Here is a 22,004-nt window from a genome sequence, read left to right on the forward strand (position 1 = left end):
AAAAAAGTTCCGCCAGGACAACGTTCGCCCAGCGGAATCAGTTTTTGGTGAATTTCTTCACAATGGCTGCATACACAAATTTTTATTTACCATACACAATTATAGAACGTCTTACACTAATTATCTGCATAATTAAAATCTTTAAATTCAACAACATTGCGCTGCGCGAACGCACACAATGCTCAACCTCATAGCTAGGGAAACGGACCTATTTTATTGTTCTCCGAGTCGAGTGAATTCACAAGGTACCTATGCATTGCATCGAGCTTAGAATTATAATGCATTGTTTATGATTAGTTATAGATAGTAGATAAAGACTTTAGTTTTTAACCCCTGACCATCCCCCGACGCAAAAACGACGGGGTGTCATAAGTTTGACGTGTCTGTTTTTAGTATAAATAATTTATTTGTAATTAAGGCGCATTTATCGCATTAGGGTAACCTGTAATGATAAATGTATGTAGAGAAATAAATAAAAATACATCATTTATAATTCTTTCTTTTTATTATAGACTGGATAAATTTATTAACAAAAAGGCTATGTGTGCCATAAAATCGAAGTTCCTACTTAGATTACTACATTTTTTCGTTTAAAGCACCTACATGCTTTATTGCACGATATGAGACATAATAAACACAAATTTGTTACCTATTTATTGTAATATTCAAGAATGGACGTTTTTTTTTGTCCCTAAATATTTACTTATTTTATTTTCATACAAGACATAATTACATTCATGCAAAATGTAATAGTAGCCTGGAACAGTTTGTAGAAACCATTTCCAGGTAGAAGGGACACAATGGTACCTACGTGATGGACACTGACTACCACTCAGCATCTGTGCTCAGAAATTAATTGCAAGTGAACATTACAACGAGAACTGTATGATTACGACATGTAATGTATGATTATTAACAATTTATGTAAGTATACATAAGTAGAAGACTATTTTGTGTTTGTTTTTACTACACAAACAATATGAGTGAGTTGCTCTTGAGCCTGAATACACAACATCACAATTATATTTATAACCTTTTTATTGCTAAAAGACAACAAAAGTAATTCTTTATATTAATATACTGTAATGTTGTGTTCTGCAGGTGGAAAAATCATACAAACTAGAAAACAAAGTATAAATCAAAAATTAAATTTAATACTGCAAGTACTGTGGACAATTTTATTCAAGCAAAAAATGCTATAAAAAGTCAGGGTGCTTACATAAAGAAACAGGTTGCCGGTACAGACAAACCTGTATGGGTAGGTACCGATCAGTGCAGGTATAATATTTCAATACAATCCTATTCACTCACTTATAAAGAAACAGGTAAGTTACAATCTGTTTCTTTATAAGTGAGTGAAATATTTCAATACAATCCTATTGATTCACTTATAAAGAAACAGGTAAGTTACAACCTGTTTCTTTATAAGTGAGTGAATAGGATTGTATTGAAATATTATACCTGCCCTGATCGGTACCCACCCATACAGGTTTGTCTGTACCGGCAACCTGTTTCTTTATGTAAGCACCCTTATACACAAAATGCTGAAAGTAAACTTACCTACATTACACTAATCTACAAACTTATAACTAACTACAGTTTCCATTTTGTGAAGGCTAGTGGAGAATATTTTGAATGGAACGTTTTGTGCGTTGGCTATAAATACGGGCTCTGATACAGTCCAGTTCTCAGGCACATCACAATCGGCTTTAACATTTGCAAAAAAGTCAAATGAGCACCTACTATCTAGGAACGGTAAGTAAGATATTGTTGCAGCTACTTGCAACATGACCTCTCTAATTTTCTGTTGAATTTGTTTCAAGTCTTTACTACCTATGGTTTCATTATTTTCTTTTGATAATGCTGCGTCACCATCTTCATACTGCAAGTTGAAATCCCAGCATTCTAAGATTTCCTCGTTTGCTACATTGAAAATTACGAGGGAGAGCTTGCTTATTTTCTTGTTGAGTATCCATTCTGAAAATAAATAAATATTAGATTAGGTATAGACAAGAAGTAAAAATTAATAGACCTGCCATAGGACGTAAGTAACGCTCTAATGAGGGTTTTCTCTCTTTTTTCTGCCACCGGGTGGCGCCACGTTTGCGTCTGGGTCTGGTCCAAACAGCTGTCAAATAGTATGGAATTGTAGGATTTGTAGGTGCCGAACTTATTGTTTATTGAAATTGTGTTATATTGGAAGTGTTATTGATCTTATTATGGACTACGTTTAGAAAAAGGTTTCCGAACTAAAAATTAAGCAAAGAAAGAGGGGTGCAAAAGTCACTGGTGCTAAGGAAAAGTTCATTGAAAGGTAGATAACGTAATGTACTAGAATTTGTTTACAGAATATGATTTAGTTTTTTTATCTTCGGCATTTTAATTGTAAAACAATAATGGACTGTTTTAATTCTACAATAAAAAATCAATATAAAATCGTTCACGGTTCGTAGTATAGGCGCTTTGACAGGTGCGGCCCGATTCTCCTAAGTTAATAATGTCAAAATCGAATAGAAATCGAATCGCAATATGATCGCAATAGCAGTTTTAACCATATCGGGCATTCTGCTACTAATATAAGACCAATCGTATTCCAACGACATTCGATTGGTCTGTGATTGGTCTGGGCCCCGATTCTCCTAATTTTACTTAAGCGTCATACGATTCACGTTCGTCTCGATTCGACTGAGATCCGATTCCGACTCGATTACGATTGAAGCGTATGTGGCATTCCGCTATTTTTTCTTTGAAATAAACGTTTTTATCCTTTTCTTTCATTCAATAATGAATCATTTTGTCTGCCAATGATTTACGATTGCAATATGATTGTAGAGCAACCTACCGTACCTATAGACCAAAATCACCAAAATAGCCAGGGGCCCGGAATACCACATATGCTTCAATCGTTATCGAGTCGGGATTGGATCTCAGTCGAACCGAGTCGAACGTGAATCGTATGTCGCTTAAGTAAAATTAGGAGAATCGGGCCCCTGGACCTGACGACTCGGTGCTGCCACCTCGTGGACGCCATTTTAGAAAACCCTAATGATAGTAATTAGCTATGTGCCAAACTTCTGTTTTCTATGTTTGTAAAAAGACAAATTTAAAAAAAAATCTTAGATAGGGTTCACAAAGTCCTACAGAATGTTCACAAACACGACTTATAATAAACAATTTGCTCACAATAAAAACTTTAGCACTTATTTTGCAAGTAACTAAGTTATGCCTTTATTAAACTTAGCAAACAAGTTCAGACTTGCTTCATAGTGTGATGCAGAGTACCTACTTAATGTTTTGAAAAATAAGAATGCTTACCTTCAGTTTGAGCCAAGACTTTGGTTAAAAAGCTCTTAATTTCAGCGTCTTCCGATAGTAAAAGTGTAATTCCATATTGTTGTTCGGTTTTGAACGTCTCTGGAGAACATAAACCTCTTTGGAATAAAACTGAATTTATGGCGAATTCTGTAAAAAGGTTGAACACAAACTGTTAATGTGACGAGCAGGCTGTAAATAGTTCAACAAAAATTAAGAAGTAAAAATGAAAACTGCATTGTTTTCGAACTTACTCAGATATTCGCAAATTATTTGTGCAGACCCTTGGAGTGTGATACAATTTTTGGTTTGCTGTTGAGACATCGTGTTTTTACAAAATACTAAACTGTGATAAGTAAACTTTAATAACACTACCTACTAACTCAATTACGTAGAATTCACTTCAAAGTGAACAAATGTTTTATATTCGATTGTAGACAAAACACGTGCAGAATCAGAAAAACGCACTATACTAAAACCGTTTGACAGTTTAATTAATTTCGAATCACCCACGATCCTCAAAATATGCAAACTTGACGTTTCTTTGCACCGTTTTATTTTACCGCTTACACAACTCCAAACATTTGAGGCATCTTTTTTATGCCGTTTATCAAAATATTTTTTTTTAATATTTTAGTTTTTCGTATCTAGGTAAATTATGAAAATTAATAAGTAGGTATCTTAGTTTTTTTTCGTTCGATGTGCAATAAAATGAAAAGGAACACAATGTATGCTGACGTCACAAGTCACGTGATCGAGCTTGTCTGGGCAATATTTTATAATTTTTAAGAAAAATATAAACAAACCGACCAAGTGCGAGTCGGACTCGCGCACGAAGGGTTCCGTACTAATATTTATAAAACGTTCCATAGTTATAATATATTTATAATACATTCCATATTCTGTGAATATTTCAACCATCTACTTACCTGTTGCCGTTATCTAATCGACCAAAAATAGCAAAAAAATCACGTTTGTTGTATGGGAGCCCCCCAGAATATTTATTTTATTCTGGTTTTCAGTATTTATTTGTTGTTATAGCGTCAACAGAAATACATCATCTGTGAAAATTTCAACTCTCTAACTATCATCGTTCATGAAATACAGCCTGGTGACCGACGGACGGACGGAGGAGCGAAAACTTTGGCTACGGAACCTTAAAAATACATAAAACGTAAAGAGATTTAAGACGAGTAATGACAGGGAGGGTGATCTTAAAATTATTTAGAAGCTATTTAAATAGATTTGCGAAAATTGGAAACCAGCCTAAACTAATGAATGATTGAAAACCAATTTCTGAATATCATTTAATCACTGTATTTAATGATATGACATGTAATCACATAAATTCCCTTACTTGCTAGCATATTCGTATTACTGAACGACTTCAAAGTCATATAATTTATATTAGGTACATACCAAGTAAGAATGTATAAGAAAAACCGCGCAGATATACGAAGAATTTGACAAATCAAAATAAAAGTATTGATAGATATAAAAATTAATAATGCTTTTAGACTTGTGAGCTTTTGAGTTGACTACAACCCGTTACTTAGACAAATAGCAGCAAAGTTTTACAGAAAACTATTTGGTTCGATGGCAGATCGTTGTAAAATGTTGACAGGAATACCAAATTATACATTATGCTATTGTATTGTATATATTTATTAGTCGGTAAACACATGTAGGTACTGCAGATAACAGTCATCAAAAAACATGCTCTATAGGTACTTGAAGTTACAATAAATATAATATAATAAAGTAATATTCGGAACAAGATACATCAGATTAAGTTCTGAAGTAGCAGGCAACATATACCTACCTAAAATATAAATACTAGACTCAAAATTCTAAAAGCAAGTATTTAAATTAAAATAACGAGATAACTAATAATAGTTGTTCCACAGAAAGGCAATAGATAATCCTACGCTTTAACCTAGAACCTATTTAGGTACACAAGTTACACTACGCCTTATTCTAATTCAACATTGTGCATCACAAATAAGTGCCTTCAAATACATTTAACATTAATGTACGTAATATCAATTTACTGTTTCTATCGCAACATTTGTGCAGAAAAAAAACGCCCTACGGAAAAATATAATGTAGATAAAATATATCACAACCCATTAAAAAAAAACATAGGAAAGCAAACATTTCTGTTGGCAATAGACAAGTAGCTAATAAAGTGCAATTGCTTTCGTTGGTGCACAACTGTAGACAACCATGGATCTTCCAGTCCCAAGCATGTCGCATCGACCCGGTAATTAAATCTAAAATCAGGAATAAATACTAGATCTATCTGATGCAGCTAGCTAAACTTATATATGGTGTACAAAACATCCTCAGTCTAGGAATAAAATTAAATTGTTAATTAAAAGCACATGTCTCATAGATTCAGGTTTAAGTTTCTAAACGGCTATATTTATCTACACACAGGTAAAGAGCAGTGGTATTCTAAACATATGATTACGCGGTTAAATATGATTACTATGACTAAGTACGATAGATTGCATCTTGTATACTTAACACTGGGCTATATTTTGACATATAGTACTATGCAAAAAATACTCTACATTAAAGATTACATATTATGGAATGACTGAATACCGTTACCTAGGTTCTTTATCCAAGCATCGTCAGCGGTGCACTACTTACTTAATTATATCGATAAATATTTGAACTTCAAATTAATAGGGTACATTCATAATAATTCAATTTAATTGTTAGGCTTATTGTGGTGAATAAAACAGTATCATTGAATGACACAAACTATAAAATAATGCAGAAATATATTTATTTTATCTTGAGGTAGGTACTACCAGATACGACATATAAATAAGAATTTGATTTTTTAAGCCAAACTCGCCTATTATTATATCACAATCAGTTAACTGATATAAAGAAAACCGATTCAATCGATTTTTGACAAAATATAAATGCTAAACGTTAACAAACAATATAAGTAATGTACTTAATCTTAAAATATGGGAACACCCTGTAGTGTAACAAAATATTTTAATTATTACATAGTTTAATTAAATTAATATCATTGACTTTGTATCACTTTCGTCATAGACATCCGACCGTCATTTTGACATCTAGGTATAAATAGAGCATCGTTAACAGACGATCTCACGCACTGTGCGAGATTTTGAACCATTTCGGTAGACACACCCTGTCTATTGCTAAACTTCTAACAAATGTAGATGTATCCATCCAGTGATCGAAAAGTCAATGATGAGAGTACATTATACAAATACCTACGAGCTATGCCGATGAAGGCTTGTGTCCTACGCTAAACCCATGTATAAAACCTCACACAATTGTTTTGTTATCCTACGAGTACATTAGAAGCAAACATTACAGTGACAATAAAGCAGCAATTTTGAATGTAAGTGAATCGCAAGGCCTGTCAAGTGTCGCGGACGGATATTTAAGCTGGACTGGAGATTAGCGGAAAATAATCGGGATTAAATACGGCCATGCATTTGAACAGGAACGAAAAAAATCAGCGTGTTATATATTGATAGTTCAGGGGCGTGTCTTGAAGAGCATATCGACGATGGAGGGGTCGGCCAGAGTCGAAGTATCGCCGATATTTTTGTCCCCAAGTGCGATCTTGCGGAGCACACGTCGCATAATCTTTCCTGAACGAGTTTTCGGCAACCCTGGCGCGTGGTGAATGACATCTGGTGCTGCAAAAGCTCCAATTCGGCCGCGTACACGTTTCTTCAGCGCATCGACTAAGGCCGCATCGAATTTGGCACCTTCATTTAAAATGACGAAGCAGTACAAAGACTCGCCTTTGACTGGATGTGGTTTGGAGACGACGGCGGCTTCCACCACGTTCGGGTCTTCCGTGAGAACGCCTTCTACCTCCGATGTGGACATCAGATGGCCTGATACGTTCAGCATGTCGTCGATACGACCCGTTACCCACAAAAAGCCGTCCTCATCTCGCCTAGCCCCTGCAAATTATTCACATTGTATATTAAACTACGACTCCATTCGCCTCCCTACCGCAAAGATGTTTGTATGTGCTTCAAACCATCAACGAAGCTAATAGACAACGTAAGTACAAGTTGTATAATATTTTGAGCATTAGAATAATATTTGTTGATAACAATGAAGTTTGATGTAAATGATTATAGTCAAAAAATTGGTACTATTAAAGGACATCTTACCATCGCCGGTGCAGTAGTATCCTGGGAATTTTCTGAAGTACACATCTTCGTATCGGCTATGATTGCCGTACAGGGTGACCATGATGCCGGGCCAGGGGCGGGAGAACACCAGGTAACCTTCTCCTGGGCCTTCTACCACGTGCCCGTCTTCGTCCACGATTGTCGGCTCCACGCCGAAGAATGGGAAACCCTGTGACACAATATGCATGAATATGAGAAAAGTATAAAATACATAATTATACATATTCATTGATAAGATTTGAGAAATCTAATAATACATATAACAAAAAATCTTGAGTGCTCTGTGCACAGACAAGATTGTTTGGAGAATTACGAGAGCCAAAAAATTTCCAGTCCCTCAGTATTCTGTATCGCGGGGTCCTAGGCTACAGCGTGCAAGACAAAGAGGCTACTTACAGCAGCACCAGGTTTCATAGGCGTGGCAGCTGGGAGGCTGGTGAGGACATGGCCTCCGGTCTCCGTTTGCCAGAAGGTGTCGACAATGGAGCAGCGACCCTGGCCGACCACGTTGTAGTACCACAGCCAGGCTTCAGGGTTAATGGGCTCTCCCACGCTGCCCAGGACACGGAGACTGTCCAGGTTATGTCTGTAAAATAGATATCAAATTATTAGTAGGAATACAACTTATGAGGACAACCTGCAGTACATGCAATTGCTTAAATGGCCTTTAAACTTTAACCAGTCAACATTAAACTTTGTAAGTTGTTCTATAATCTTGTATTGATCCGATAAGTGGACGATCTACGCTGTGCCCTTTCTAAATAAATAATGCTTGCTGCAGTTTAGTCCCTTCAATCAATTATGTCAAGTTCACGTCACTTCGTTCTAGAATTTACACTGTGTGGTATTTACGTTGAAATGTCAGTTTATTTACTCGAATAAATAATGCAGTTATGACTTAACAATCAATTTTTCTTGCAATAAATGTTTGTAACAATATTGTCGTCAACCGCAAGTTTGTATTTAGTTAAAATAATATTCGTTTGGGCGTGTGGTCAAAGGTCGGCAGAAGACAGTTTAATAAGTAGTAGACTTTGATCAATGACTTTCTAATTTAAACATTTACCGAGTATCAATTGGAATGTTAATTACCTATAGTAACTAAAGAAGAACTTTGACCACATAGAAAAGTCACTATATAAGGTAGGAAAGTACTAAAATTGTATTTATGTTGAGTAAAAAATTGACAAAGTAAGAAATTGTGTGAAAAGGTCAGCGTCTTAGATTTTTTTGTGTACTATGCTATCTTTATAGAAAATGTGAATAGAATAGATGGAAGCTGGTTCGCAGATGATGACAATAACCGTGTCTGTTCAACTGGCGACCCTCTCAATACTTGTGACCCTAAGTACGCGAATCAGGATGCGTCCAATGTCAATAAGCTAATGTTTATACTGTACTTATTTAGCATTGCATTACAATCTGTGGAGTCCAAAGAAAAAATAAGTTTGCCCTTTGCCGTCTAAATTACTCCCAGTTTCAGTAAAGTAAACCGAAAATATAGATCCTTCAAAGAGAATGTGAAAAAAATTGCTATTGTAGGTATACTTAGCAAGCTCGTGGTGCTCTAATCTTGTACCTGAACAAAGTGGAATGTTACCTCTTGACTAGATCTTCTCCGAACTTGGTGAGCGCCCTGATTGCGGTGGGCGCGGTGTAAAACTGCGTCACCTTGTACTTCTCACAGACCGACCAGAAGCGATCGTTGTCAGGGAAGAATGGGGTCCCCTCGAACTGTAATTAAAATGTCATATCAAACTCTTAAACACTTCTCTGTCTATGATGCAGACAAAATAGTTAAACAATGTCCACCTCATTATAGAACACGGTCCTAAAAAGTACCGGCTTTAGTGCCAGGTTTCGTGTGGTCGTGGTGGCCTAGTGGGTAAAGAACCAACCTCTCGAGTATGAGGGTGTGGGTTCGGTTCCAGGTCAGGCAAGTACCAATGCAACTTTTCTAAGTTTGTGTGTACTTTCTAAGTAGGTATAACTTGGACACCAATGGCTGATAAAAAGGTGAAGGAAAACATCTTGAGGAAACCTGGACTATAAAGTCCGAAATCACCAACCCGCATTGAGCAAGCGTGGTGATTAATGCTCAATCCTTCTCCGTGTGAGAGGAGGCCTGTGCCCAGCAGTGGGACGATAGAAAAGACTATAACAGGTTAGTGCCAGGTTTGGATTGTCTTGGTTGATAATTTTAAGCCAAGTTGCAATGCTAACATTTTTTCTAATGCTCAGTTTTTTTGATGCGTGATATTAGTGACATAGTCATCATCTCCCGAGCCTTTTCCCAAGTATGTTGGGATCGGCTTCCAATCTAACCGAATTCGGCTGGGTACCAGTGTTGTACAACGAGCAACTGCCTATTTGATCTCCTCAACCCACTTACCCGGCCAACCAAAGTGTGAATTCATAGTATAAATTATATTTATTGTGACTGAACTACATGTATACTACAAAAAGGGAAGTCGGTGTTGTCTCCGTATGATCGTAGCGTTACAAGATGAAATAGTTGATAAAAGTAGCGTAAGTTAACGGTTTTAATCTATGACCTAAAATTGAACTTGTCATACTGAATGTACAACATCACTGATAAAAACAACATTTAATTTTGTAACATGAGATTTTACATTTCTGCAAGAAGTAGTCAAAATAGTATCCTTTGATATGGTAATAATTGATTATTCATAGACAAGGTATCGAGTAGGCTCGTTCTAGGTCGCTCGTGGATATTCTATGCGAAATAAGTCTCGACCGAATGATCGATATATCGGATAATCGAGTTTCAACTTGACATTGACTATGGAAGGACAGTAAGTTATGTAACCTTGCGAATAAACAGGGTCATTATCTATCTAGGTCCATTCTAAACCTCTATTTTCGAAAGTTCGCTTGCCATCATCGAAGAAAACGAATATGTCTCTATGGCCTTAGTTAGACCGATGGCTATTGGCATGCCCAAGAAAAAAAGGTATAAGAATATATAATTTTTTAATTCACGTGCTGAGAAAATTGTGTGATCAGCATTATTTTCTCTCAGTGCATATGTATTTTGAGAAAGTTTTGTGTCAGAAGCAGGAAATAGCAGGGCTCATCATTGAATGGAAATTAATTCATTAATACACACTAAATACGTAAATAGGTGAAGATATGAAGGTATGTTTACATAATAGTAATTATAGAGCGATGACCCCGTGTGTAATCAAGAAACTAATCAACGCAGTTATATGAAGGTCATTAGAGCATAGGAAAAGATCGACCTGATACAAAAACTATTCAGTGAAGGTGACCTTCAAGTCACGTGATTCGTACTTCCAAACACGGTAGAGATCAAGTTCCATGCGCCCTATTTATTTATTGAAATCATTAACACGGATTTAAAAACCAACATTTAACAAGCACGTTCTTCAAGAACACGTTAGACAATGATTTAAGTACGTACCTACCTACTATATAAAATATAGAATGTGTCATTTTCAGGATAATGTTGATTAGGATTCCGACTCGCAAAGAGATAAGAGTCTATCGAATAAACTCAATGTAAGTAGGTAAACCAGATCTACCTAGATATTTTAGACTCCTTGGGAGAACAAAACACGACTAGGAACTCACCATAACAGAAGTGGCATTATTAGCCAAAGGCGCATACACCACGTAAGTATGGCCGGTGATCCAGCCAACATCCGCGGTGCACCAGTAGATGTCCTTCTCGCGATGGTCGAACACGTAACGGAAGGTTGCGGCTGCATACAACATGTAGCCTGCCGTTGAGTGCACCACCCCTTTGGGCTTGCCCGTGGAACCGCTAATACAACACATCATATACTTTAGCATGGTACATCAAGCTATTGCCGTTCACTGCATCATTCCAATAACATACAATAGAACTACATCAATTCTTGGTAAGCGTAACGAACCTGGTGTATAGCATAAACAGCGGTTCCTCCGGCGTCATCCACTCAGGAGGACAGATCGTCGACTGCCCTTCCAAGATCTCATGCCACCAAACGTCCACGTCAGAGTTCCATTTATACTGGAAACATACGTTAACATATAAGATTTATCTACAAGTAATATTCAATGAGGTCAATGATAGAGTACTTACGAGCTGTCTGACGTCATCTGGGAGTTTCCCGCAAGGGGTCACTCTATCCAGATGGGGTACTACGATGCACATTTCCACAGCATGATCATATTTGGCCTTGGCCTTTTGCAGTGCCTCATCGCATGTATTTTTAAGTACAAGCAACTTTTCTCCACGCCAGCCGCCGTCCGCTGTCACCAGAGCCTTAGCTTTGCAGTCGGACATCCGTTCTGCCAGCGCATCCGAGGAAAATCCCGCAAACTGAAAAAAGCTCGTAGTCTCAGATGTATGATAATAGATGGTAATAAAGAACGTGGGCATAATGGCTACTATCGAGTTCAATAACTAAAGAGAAAAGCAATAGACATCTATTATGGCAAACACGAAGATATGATTTTGAAACTTACCACCACGGAATGGACAGCGCCAATTCGGGCACACGCGAGCATACAGACAATTGTCTCCAATATCATAGGCATGTAGATAGAGACCCGGTCTCCCCTGCCTATGCCTCGCTCGCGCAAACCATTCGCGAACTGGCACACGAGGTCCATCAACTTCATGTAGGTGATGCGGCTGTAATCTTCTGGGTGATTGCCCTCCCTAACAAACAAATGAAAACGATATTGAACTCGAGGAAAGTATCCTTCATGAAGACCAGGGTATAGAGGTTCCAATTCCAACAGTATGTACCAAAAGGCTTCTCAACTTCTAGAACCTTGGATGTAATCGGCAAAGTGGAGAAAGTGAATGTTGGTGATTGTGTGAAGTTTGAACTTTGGACAATATATTGTAGAAACTAATTGGATACGCTCTGTTTCAGATGAAGGAATTAAGAAAACATAACGCTAAAGTATAATACAGATATACGATATTACAAAATAATGGCTACAGTACTATATAATATGAACACTAGAATATGCAGCCATATCGGCTGTTAGGCATGATTCCATTAAGCACCCCTCGGCTTAATTAAAATAGGGGAGGTACCCTCCAATCGCGAATTTCATTTTGCTAATAACTTTCATTTTGATCGGAGGCTCACATGTGGCAAATATTTGTTAATCCAGGGGGCGGGCTTTAGGTAGTCTGTGTAGGCCCCCAGCCCAAAGCTGGCTAAAAGGGGAGATGATGGAAGGCAAACAAGGGATTATAGAATTGATATTTTAGAGTGCTTGGTTTGTTTACACTAAATGCTAGACAGTCTGGTATTTTATACATACATACAAATCATCCCATCCCATCATTAAATTATTTGTGATACTGGCATTATGATAATAGACATAGTTGTATTTAGGATTTTTATTTGCCACTCTCCTTACAAAATGTGCTGTATAACATTCAAAAGGATAAATGGTGATCTGTAACACAGGGGTAACCTTAAACAGACACCATTCTCTTACAAAAGCAACCTGTATTGTAATGTACTTAACACTGTAATTGAAGAGAAAATAAAGATTTTTATTTATTATTTATTTATTTTATTATCCCAGCTGCCATGTTTTACATAAAGTTAACATCCGTCTCTATATTTGTATTTGAAGAGCATGTGATAATCCGTATGAGCGACACAATCTCGATAACAAAGGTATTTATATACGTAAACTTGTAGAAAGTGTCAAATGATCACACTGATTACATGAACGTTGAGAGATTTAACGCCTGTCACTGTTTACTTGCCTACCTATATTTTATTGAAACGTGACGTATAAGAGCTCCTGCATACTGCAAACAGAACTGTAGCCTATAGTTGGCCTGATCATAGTTTATGATTCCATACTGATTTTTGAGCCCGGTCGACTGCAAGTTTGCAGTGCTCTTGAGTCGAGGTTAACACACAGTAGTTAGCGCACCTCCACCTAGTTCAAGACTAGTATCACCTCGTGTCAGCATGAATGGAAAGCAAGGCATAGCTTGTTGCTATATACAATCTTATTGTTCAGTGTTCACTCGATTACATCATACATCTAGGCATTACTTATTAAGATAAGGGGATCTGGGATATGATATGACTAAACCAGATAGATTGCGCTCAATATAGTTTAGACTAATGTCCTGTCTCTATTTCTCAAACTGGGTTTTTTTAAAGTAATTATTGAGATGAAAATCATCAAGTTCTGCATAATTTGATCCAGGTCTTTACCGCAATGACGTATCTATTGTATAATTATTCTTAAACCCTTCATCTTTGGTTAAGGAAACATTAACAGTACTTTAGCTCTTTTAGAGCACTTAGTCTAGAAGTCTTTACCTGCAATATTCATCGTTATGGTTTATGAACAAGAGCCTATTGTCAAGTATTGAATAAACGAAGGTATAATATATAATCATGTTATAATCTTTTGTCCTCTCAAGTTCAATAGGAAGGAGAAATATTTCTTTAACTTGATGCTCTATCGATGCTTACCAGAGAAATAATTTTGACGTTAGCTCTCTACAAGAAATGTAAAATGTCTATCTCTAGTAACCAAATTGAGAGATAGATAGAATGTTGGGATTGTTGGGAATAGTCCTAAATAAAAGACGAGGTATTTTTGCCGCAGGTACTTACGAGCTAGTTTTAATTTTCTCTGCTTCTCTGTTCTATTGTAATGGTTATAGGCAGGAGTTTCGTCGAGATAATTTACCTTTTAATGCTTAACTTTGACTTGTATAAAATGTTTAGCCATTAATGTGATAAATCTTACCTCTCGGTAGTAAAGATACTTAGGTACTTATATTATTACATGTTTATAATAGTAAGGTAGGTATTGAGTTTCTCGGATCGGAACACATTAATGTATATTTGCTTTTATTCTCTAATGATAAGCACCGATACATCACAAAAATGCAAATTCCGGAGACGTTTTACTATGATATTTCCACGGTCCGGGGCATTAATATGATTTGAATTATCAATATATACGTACCTTTTCATACTCATAAAGATAAATAGTGCAACCACTAACTTGCACGAGTGACATAATAAATGAAATAGAAGTACATATAAATGATTTATGTTAGTAAATGGTCTGTGCCACTAATTTGGCGTGTAACCTTGACAATACCAAGTGACCGACCTTAAGGCCTACTAAGTACCATTACGTTTATTTGTTATTATGTACGCGCAAAACGTTCACTGAATGACGCCTTATGTACATTGTCTAAAGAAAATTACGGAAAATCATCCTGTAACTAGTTACCTACGACTTCCTACGTCATTAGGAAATTAAGATTTGGCGTAGTGTCTTACCGAAGTGACGCTGGATTTCTTGAATGTTGTAGAAAACTATATATTTTTATAAACAAATAGTTTCCCATAATCATACGGATAATATGGATCATCATCATCTGCCTAGCCTTTTCTCAACTATGTTGGGGTCGGCTTCTAGTCTAACCTGATGCAGTGTTTTTCAAAGAGCGACTACCTGATCCGACATGTCCATAATATGAATCAGATTATTTTAAAATGTAATCAGGAACTTTTGTATTTTTTCGGATCTATATAGGTACAGTAGTAGTACTTAGTTGCCAATGAGCCTTTATTTTTGCGAAGTTCTTAAAAATCATGTTAAATATCGATAACTTCAATAAGTAGGCAAAATATAAAAATTGCGGTTGTAAAAGCTTCCCGCTCTTGAGAAAAAACAAGCGGTAACCGCAAGATATGATCGCATCACGACTGCACGCAGGACAAACAAGCAAGATCATCAAGTTAGCTTGCAATATGTCCACTCGGCGTCGTCTGCGCAAGCCGAGATGCCTCTCTCTAGCTAGGTATTGCTCAGCAACATTTTGCTGGACATTGCTGTGGCAAGCGGTATGTGTGGTCGAGATAAAATGCCACTTTACTTTGCCTATTGTCTTGCGTAAGCGTAAAACTTGAGCTTACGTTCATCAAAAAGGAACTCATGCGCAGCGCAAGCTTTCCTGGTAAGTACAGGTCATGTAGGTCCAGTACCTACCAGTATAAAACAGTTAAACAGATTTTTGCCAGGTGTTAAAAGTCTTATACAACAGGCGTCAAAAATCTGTAATATTTTCTCTTTAGTTTTTACGTGAAGCAACGCATCTCAGTGATGCACTTTACTTGCAGAGTAAGCTCACAGGGCAATTTCATCAATCGCTAAAGCTGGATACATAACAGTTTAAATTCCAAACAATTGGAAACCATATTTGAGCGAGTTCGTTGTTGGTCCAAGCATTTTTTCTTATTTTAATACGAACACAAAAAGTTAACTGTCTTACAATTCGCACATTGATTTCGTCGGTTCACTGACCCAGATGAATTCTGTGTTCAGAACTGTGGAGTACTGAATGGAATGCCACTTATCCGTACGATTTGAGTTGAATAGACATCTTACACGGTGTGCTCTCGTTTTCTGACATACAATGTAACTATACAAGTAGATAACGTTAACCACATATCACGAACCTATTAAGTAATTTCATGCGGTAATTAATTAATATCATCACAATTTTTTACACATTTTTTATCAAAGACGTGTGTGATATCGTCATTTCTTGACGGTTCGTCTGGTGAGTTTAGTCTGTTTTTTTTTTTTAAGATATGTCACGTTTTAGTTAAATATTATCAGAGCGAGTAGTTTTATCTCGCTGTGTTTATCAATACTTAAGATTCTGAGTGTAGTTAGTGAGTAAGATAGTATATTGTGCTAATATGTCGTACAGCACTACAGATGCAAAGACGAGCTTATCATACTCATTGATAATTATTATTATTAAGTGTGTACATGTGAGGTCATGTTAGAATAAGGTTTGAAACTGTCGATGATAATGATACGGAAAATCTTACAGAGATTTAAGACGTTTGTTAATGTTTTACTAGCCGTTTTCCCGCGGCTCACCCGCGCCCCTTGGGAACTACTGCTCGTTCCGGAACAAAATAAAGCTTAACTAGGTTACTCGCAGATAATGTAGCTATTCTCTTTATAATATTTGTATACATTAAGGAAAAAGACGCAAATGGATTGTAGAATACATAAGGGTTTACCGGGTCAAAGGCCTGGGCAGCTGATTGAAATGGTATGCTCAAGAACCAATCATACATTTAAGGAGACAGTGAAACGGAAATTATAAACAACGGCTAAATAGAGAAGCAATAAAGTACAAGAATAGTGCAACGGGGATATTAGATTTTATGAGTCCCGAACTTTTAGATTCTCTGAAAAAGTGTCAGTCTAGAAATCCAGAATAAAACTACTTCTCGAGAAATTAGGTGCCGAAGAATCTAATTTTACTAAAGATAGCCTAAGATTAGCAAAGTCCATCAATTTGATGAATTGGTTGGTACCTAATCAGAAGCCGGGAAGCCTGACAACATGCTCAACAAGAAGTCGAAGAAGTGAGATATCAGATAATCACTACAAGTAAAAAACTACATACCTACTCAGGTGCCTGCTCTTTATATTGGTTTAGTATAATGTTACTTTTTGATATAAAAAAATTAAGTCAAAAATTGCCCGAACCCCGAAGTTCCCGTCCCGAAGGAACCCGATTTTTTTATATTACCAAATATAACTCATTATTATATACTAGCTTTCGCCCACGGCTTGACCCGCGTCCCGAGAAAACTGTTTCCCGTAGTCGGATGGTAGCAAAACCTATACTGAGTCCTTCTCCCGGGTCTAAGCTACCGTCCCTCTATCATTCAGTTTAATCGGTCCAGCCGTTCACGCGTGATGGCGTGACCGAGGGATATATGGATGGATTAATTTCAATATATCCAGACTGTAGAGAGTAGATATAAAGTCAGCTTCGGATCCCTACGGGACGGTACTAACGCGATCAAACATTGTTAATAGGATGTTACTCAAATTATAAAGTCTTTGATTACATTTTAAAATTATCTTTCCACTTATGATCCCGCATGATCCGATGTTCTCAAGTTATCTATCAGTGATCTACCAGTGATAAATAAATAGATATAATCCACGTTGCTATAGAAATGATCTAATGTCTTCGCAATAATGGCTTACCTGTCATTATCAGACATAGTTAAAGACTGATTGAAATACTTAACAGTCCTTATTATCAAGTACCTTAACAAAGGTGTTCTAGATGCAGTTATGACATAAAGAAATTGCATAATCGATATCAGTTTGTTTCGGCCTTTCTTCTCAATGTATTCAGTTAGATTTAATAGGACTTATTAGCTCATCTCGTTTAAAAAAACTTACCGATATTAGAGACATAGTAATAATCTGTATTACAGTGATACGGATGATTAATACTGCAAGTTATAGATGTCAGACGTCTAAAGTGTTATTTTAAACCTACTTGTAAAATTTATATAGGTAAACTGTCAGTAACTTTATGTGAGTAGAACACAAAAAGACGGTGCAAAGACGTCATTCCTAGCCTATACAAATATCTTTAGGTGGGAAAATAAAATCACGTCGAGTTTTACCCGACTGTGGTGGACGCTATAGTGAACTTTAGAAGTAATTTTCCTCATTTCGATGTTTTGAAGTTTGTACTACTTTTTATTTCAATTCAAAATTTGTTTCATTACAAAGGGTTACATAATTGAGATTGAATGCTGCAGACAGACCCGCTCGACAAAACGTAAACGTATGGGGCATGCGTACTCTTAAGATGCAACTAGTCCTGTGGCTGGGCGAGCTATATCAGCTTTATTGATTTATAGCTCGTCTAGACACCTGAGCGGGAGGCTGGAACTGCGCCGGTCGAGGGTAGGACGCATCTTGTATCAGCCAATAGGTACACTAGTTGCAATGCGCGCGCCTCGACCCCCGGGGAATCAATTAACGCAAATGCAGCGCAGAGGTCAATGTGCAGAAACTAGGTACCTCTACTTGCTACGTTTTGCAAGATTTCAGCTCTGGAGAAAAGTTAGGCACGAAAGGGGCTGATTTACCAAACAATCTGATAAGATTCATCTAAAGTATAAATATCTCTTTGACACCTTTGTATGGAAAATTATGTCAATATGTTGTATTTATTCCTAAGATAACAGTTATCAGATGGTTGAAAAGTTTGCCTGAACTAAATATAGAAATTACCGATTTCATTTTCCTGTTCAATCATTTTATGTGTGTCTTTCTCTTTTCATGATTGGTAGAGTAACAAAGCGACCAGTATTAACTATATCGTTTCTAAAGGAAACTGCTTAATCTTGACCTTATTGTTACAAGTATATTTCAATAATCTTTATTCGCGAAAGTTTAAACATTTAAATATTCGAATTGAGGAACTCATCCTTTTAGGGAAGTCGGTTAAACATATTTAGTACCTATACAAAATCGGATATCTAGTAGAACAGACCATAGTCTTGATGAATTAATGTGACGTTTCATGGGTGCCTGCAAAGGCCTATGTGAAATAAAAAGATTTTGATTTTGATGACAGTAATTTAACGTAAAAACATAAAGAAAGCTCTAAGCCCGATCCTAGAACATTTTGGTAATATTGACATGACATGAATACGTATTTTCATACAGCACGATGACTAAAAGCCTGGTAAAAGAAAAAAAAAACAAATTCTTAGCAATCTCCAAATTATGTAACCGAAGCAATGGGGTCCCATACGTTAATATAGAACTTACCACGTTTTAATTAGGTACGTTCTTTTTATTAATGTAATTAGTTTGTAACGGACCTTCTAACTAACGATACTTCAGGAAAGTACCTAATTGGCGCTGAGTATATTTTATTATGTACCTAGTTCTCAAAAATATCTAAGTTTTATGATAATAATTATGTATTTACATAAAATGTATCATCATCCACAAAGGTTTAAGTAAATGATAATATATGTACAGAATGCTTTGTTTTCATTAAATTGCAAGAGTGATCTATGCCCAACGATAAGATTTCGCTATGCAATTAGCCTGAAGTAATATTACATAACACAATGATACATTTTGAGCATTAGGAAGCGTTTCCCAGCGGTGTAATGTGTGGCCTGCCTAGCCTCGCGAAAATCAATAAGTTCGCGCGCCGTCTCAGTGCATTGCCGCTCAGCTGTCTATTGATTTTGGTAGCAAACTGACAGAAAATAACTTACCAGTAGAATGCAATTTTATCGCCATGGCCGTTCCTCACGTTCCTGTCCAGCACGTTGAAGCAGATGTTGGTCTTGGAGCCCTCCAGCCACTTGACGAATATGTTCCCCTTGTTTACATTGAAGTTGTACGAGACGATGTTACCGCGTTGGTACGGTGTTTGCCAATAGAATTCGTTAACTAGCTCCGACCAGAATGACTCGGGGTCTTCGAGGGATTCCTTGTGCATATTTTGGTATTGCTCGAAGGAAGGCAGCAGAGACTTCTCGACTACATGGTCGCTCGGCTCGTAAACGCGCGACATTTCGAAAAATGTCGCGCTGCGGTGTCGCGCAAAGAGCTAACTGTCGGCCGGGGCGAGCGTGCGCGCGGGCTGAGATTACAAAGCCGACTGTCAGCGACGGGAGCGCGCTCGAGTGCGGTGCTTGGCAGCCGCACGCCCGGAACCGCGACCACGGTGACGCACGCATGCACTGCGCGTGCGCGGAAAATGGGCGCCGCGCTCAAAAAGACTAAACCGACGCCTAAACTGCCCTTACGATTTTCTCTTAGGTTTCGTCGCGCTTATGAGCCATTCAAGCTGAAATAAATTAAGGGAGTAAGTAGAAAAACAACACTAGCGAGAGAAGGTTAAGTACTCGTACTAGAGGTATTTTGAAAAGTTAATTTGCTATAAGCACTTGTGGACGCAAATGCATTTTAGAGCCATTTTTTTAATTTCTCCTAATACCTAGGCGTATAGTCGTAATCCTGTTGCCGAAAAAAAATATTTTCATAGGACTAAGTATTTTGTTTTTTTTATTTAAGTAAAAAAGTTTTTACTAAGCATTTTATGTTAAGGAGAAGAAATAGGGAATAAAGGTAAAGTGTAGTGTCTTACCTCCTTTCAGCCGCAGTCGGTTGAAATTTTTACTTTTTCAGTAACTTCGTTCTTACGCAAGCAACTTCAATCTTGATGTTTCAAATAATCGTTTCAGTATTCTATGGGGTTTCGGGATGGTTCCAGTCTTGCTTGAAATTCGTCGGGAGAAAGATATAAGTAGGTAACTGTTGTGATCCTTCATTTTTGATCTTTCAGGTAAGTTAGCTGGAGGAAATGAAATAAAAAGAAAATTAAAATATGAATTAATTGTTTGGTTCCCAGAGGTTCCACCCATATTTCAAAATAAATGGTATAAAATGTGAGGGTGCGTCTACACTGTGCATGTAGCTGGAGCAAGTAACATGCGCAAGTGACAAGAGCAGGCGGGTGGGTATTTGGCTTTGGTACATGCGCGAGTCGCTGGCCCCGCATGTTTTTAGAATGCATGTAACCTACCTGCGCATGTGCCTCAACATGCGCAAGCGACTTGCACCGTGTAGATGACAGTTAGGAAAAAATATGTAGGGTTAATTCCGCGCGACTAGGACGCAGGATATAGTACTAATTATTAAAAGCTGTTATTTTTAACTTCCGATGTAAGTCGACACCTCCTACGTGTACGTTTACATAAAACGACTTATTTTTATTTCCATTTATTTATTTTTAAAAATAAATAAATGGAAATAAAAATAAGTCGATATTTTTAAAAATAAATAAATGGAATTAAATATTATATTATATAAATATTATATAAATGTAAAATATATGTTTAAAAATAAATAAATGGAAATAAAAATAAGTCGTTTTATGTAAAATAAGCAAAATCGTCATTTTGTTGGTTAGGTACAAATATTATACGTAGGAGGTGTCGAAGTATGTATGTAGGTATGTTGTGTGTTCGGGTGGAATTTTACAACTCAATTTTAAGGCACTTGCCCTCAACCGACTGAGCTGAAAGAAGACGGATCACGATCCATACAAAATTGCCCCACGTCCTATAACTATAAAAAATATGGCATACTCTCTACACCTTCATACAAAAAAATGCTTTAAACATTGTTCAGGCGCTGTTATAAAAACATTGTTGCTACATACGCATATGCTGAAAGCAGTGCAAATCTTTCATCCGAGCCTCGATTTGTCACGCGGAATTATTGCTGCAATTTTTTTCCTAGCATAAAGGTTGATACTCAGCTGCATCCGGTTAGACTGGAAGTCGACCCCAACGTAGTTGGGAAAAGGTTCGGAGGATGATGATTTTATCCTAGCATTCTACATCACGGATTTCCACAAAACGCCTAATCCCATAATTTAAAGACAATGGTGTAAAATATTTATTCAGTTATAAAAATACTTTTTAATTAAACTGTTATTATGAGTATTTACCGGTATTTTCAGCTTGTACTTAAGCGATAAATGAAAATGAACCATTGTTTACTATTTTGATTGGATAAGAACTAATCATACCTGGGTAAACTACACTTGCATACACTTTATTGGGACTTTTC

The 22,004-nt window shown here is 36.9% G+C and overlaps 2 protein-coding genes across 2 annotated transcripts; both read right to left on the minus strand.

Moving 5' to 3' along the window:
• Positions 1-486: 486 nt before the first annotated feature.
• Positions 487-3,813, minus strand: LOC124645460 (mitotic spindle assembly checkpoint protein MAD2A-like). The gene is made up of 4 exons (XM_047185267.1): positions 3,567-3,813; positions 3,316-3,462; positions 1,542-1,977; positions 487-1,224 (listed from the first exon to the last, which is right to left on the minus strand). The coding sequence occupies exons 1-3, from the start codon at positions 3,634-3,636 to the stop codon at positions 1,571-1,573; spliced, it is 624 nt and encodes a 207-aa protein (XP_047041223.1). The 5' UTR covers positions 3,637-3,813; the 3' UTR covers positions 487-1,224; positions 1,542-1,570.
• Positions 3,814-4,605: 792 nt separating this feature from the next.
• On the minus strand, positions 4,606-20,042 carry LOC124644983 (acetyl-coenzyme A synthetase). The gene is made up of 9 exons (XM_047184684.1): positions 19,637-20,042; positions 12,015-12,210; positions 11,629-11,868; positions 11,441-11,556; positions 11,136-11,328; positions 9,121-9,254; positions 7,917-8,106; positions 7,500-7,689; positions 4,606-7,283 (listed from the first exon to the last, which is right to left on the minus strand). Exons 1-9 carry the CDS (start codon positions 19,936-19,938, stop codon positions 6,847-6,849), a joined length of 1,998 nt encoding a protein of 665 aa, XP_047040640.1. The 5' UTR covers positions 19,939-20,042; the 3' UTR covers positions 4,606-6,846.
• Positions 20,043-22,004: the final 1,962 nt, after the last annotated feature.

Source organism: Helicoverpa zea, chromosome 31, assembly GCF_022581195.2.
Source record: "Helicoverpa zea isolate HzStark_Cry1AcR chromosome 31, ilHelZeax1.1, whole genome shotgun sequence".
Lineage (NCBI taxonomy): Eukaryota > Metazoa > Arthropoda > Insecta > Lepidoptera > Noctuidae > Helicoverpa > Helicoverpa zea.

Coding starts and splice junctions, on each gene's coding strand:
- LOC124645460 (XM_047185267.1), bottom strand. CDS start 3,636: ATGTCTCAACAGCAAACCAAAAATTGTATCACACTCCAAGGGTCTGCA. Junction 3,463..3,566: donor AATAATTTGCGAATATCTGA/GTAAGTTCGAAA, acceptor ACCTTTTTACAG/AATTCGCCATAAATTCAGTT. Junction 1,978..3,315: donor AGTCTTGGCTCAAACTGAAG/GTAAGCATTCTT, acceptor ATTTATTTTCAG/AATGGATACTCAACAAGAAA.
- LOC124644983 (XM_047184684.1), bottom strand. CDS start 19,938: ATGTCGCGCGTTTACGAGCCGAGCGACCATGTAGTCGAGAAGTCTCTG. Junction 11,869..12,014: donor GCGCTGTCCATTCCGTGGTG/GTAAGTTTCAAA, acceptor AGCTTTTTTCAG/TTTGCGGGATTTTCCTCGGA. Junction 11,329..11,440: donor CTGTTTATGCTATACACCAG/GTTCGTTACGCT, acceptor GTGTTGTATTAG/CGGTTCCACGGGCAAGCCCA.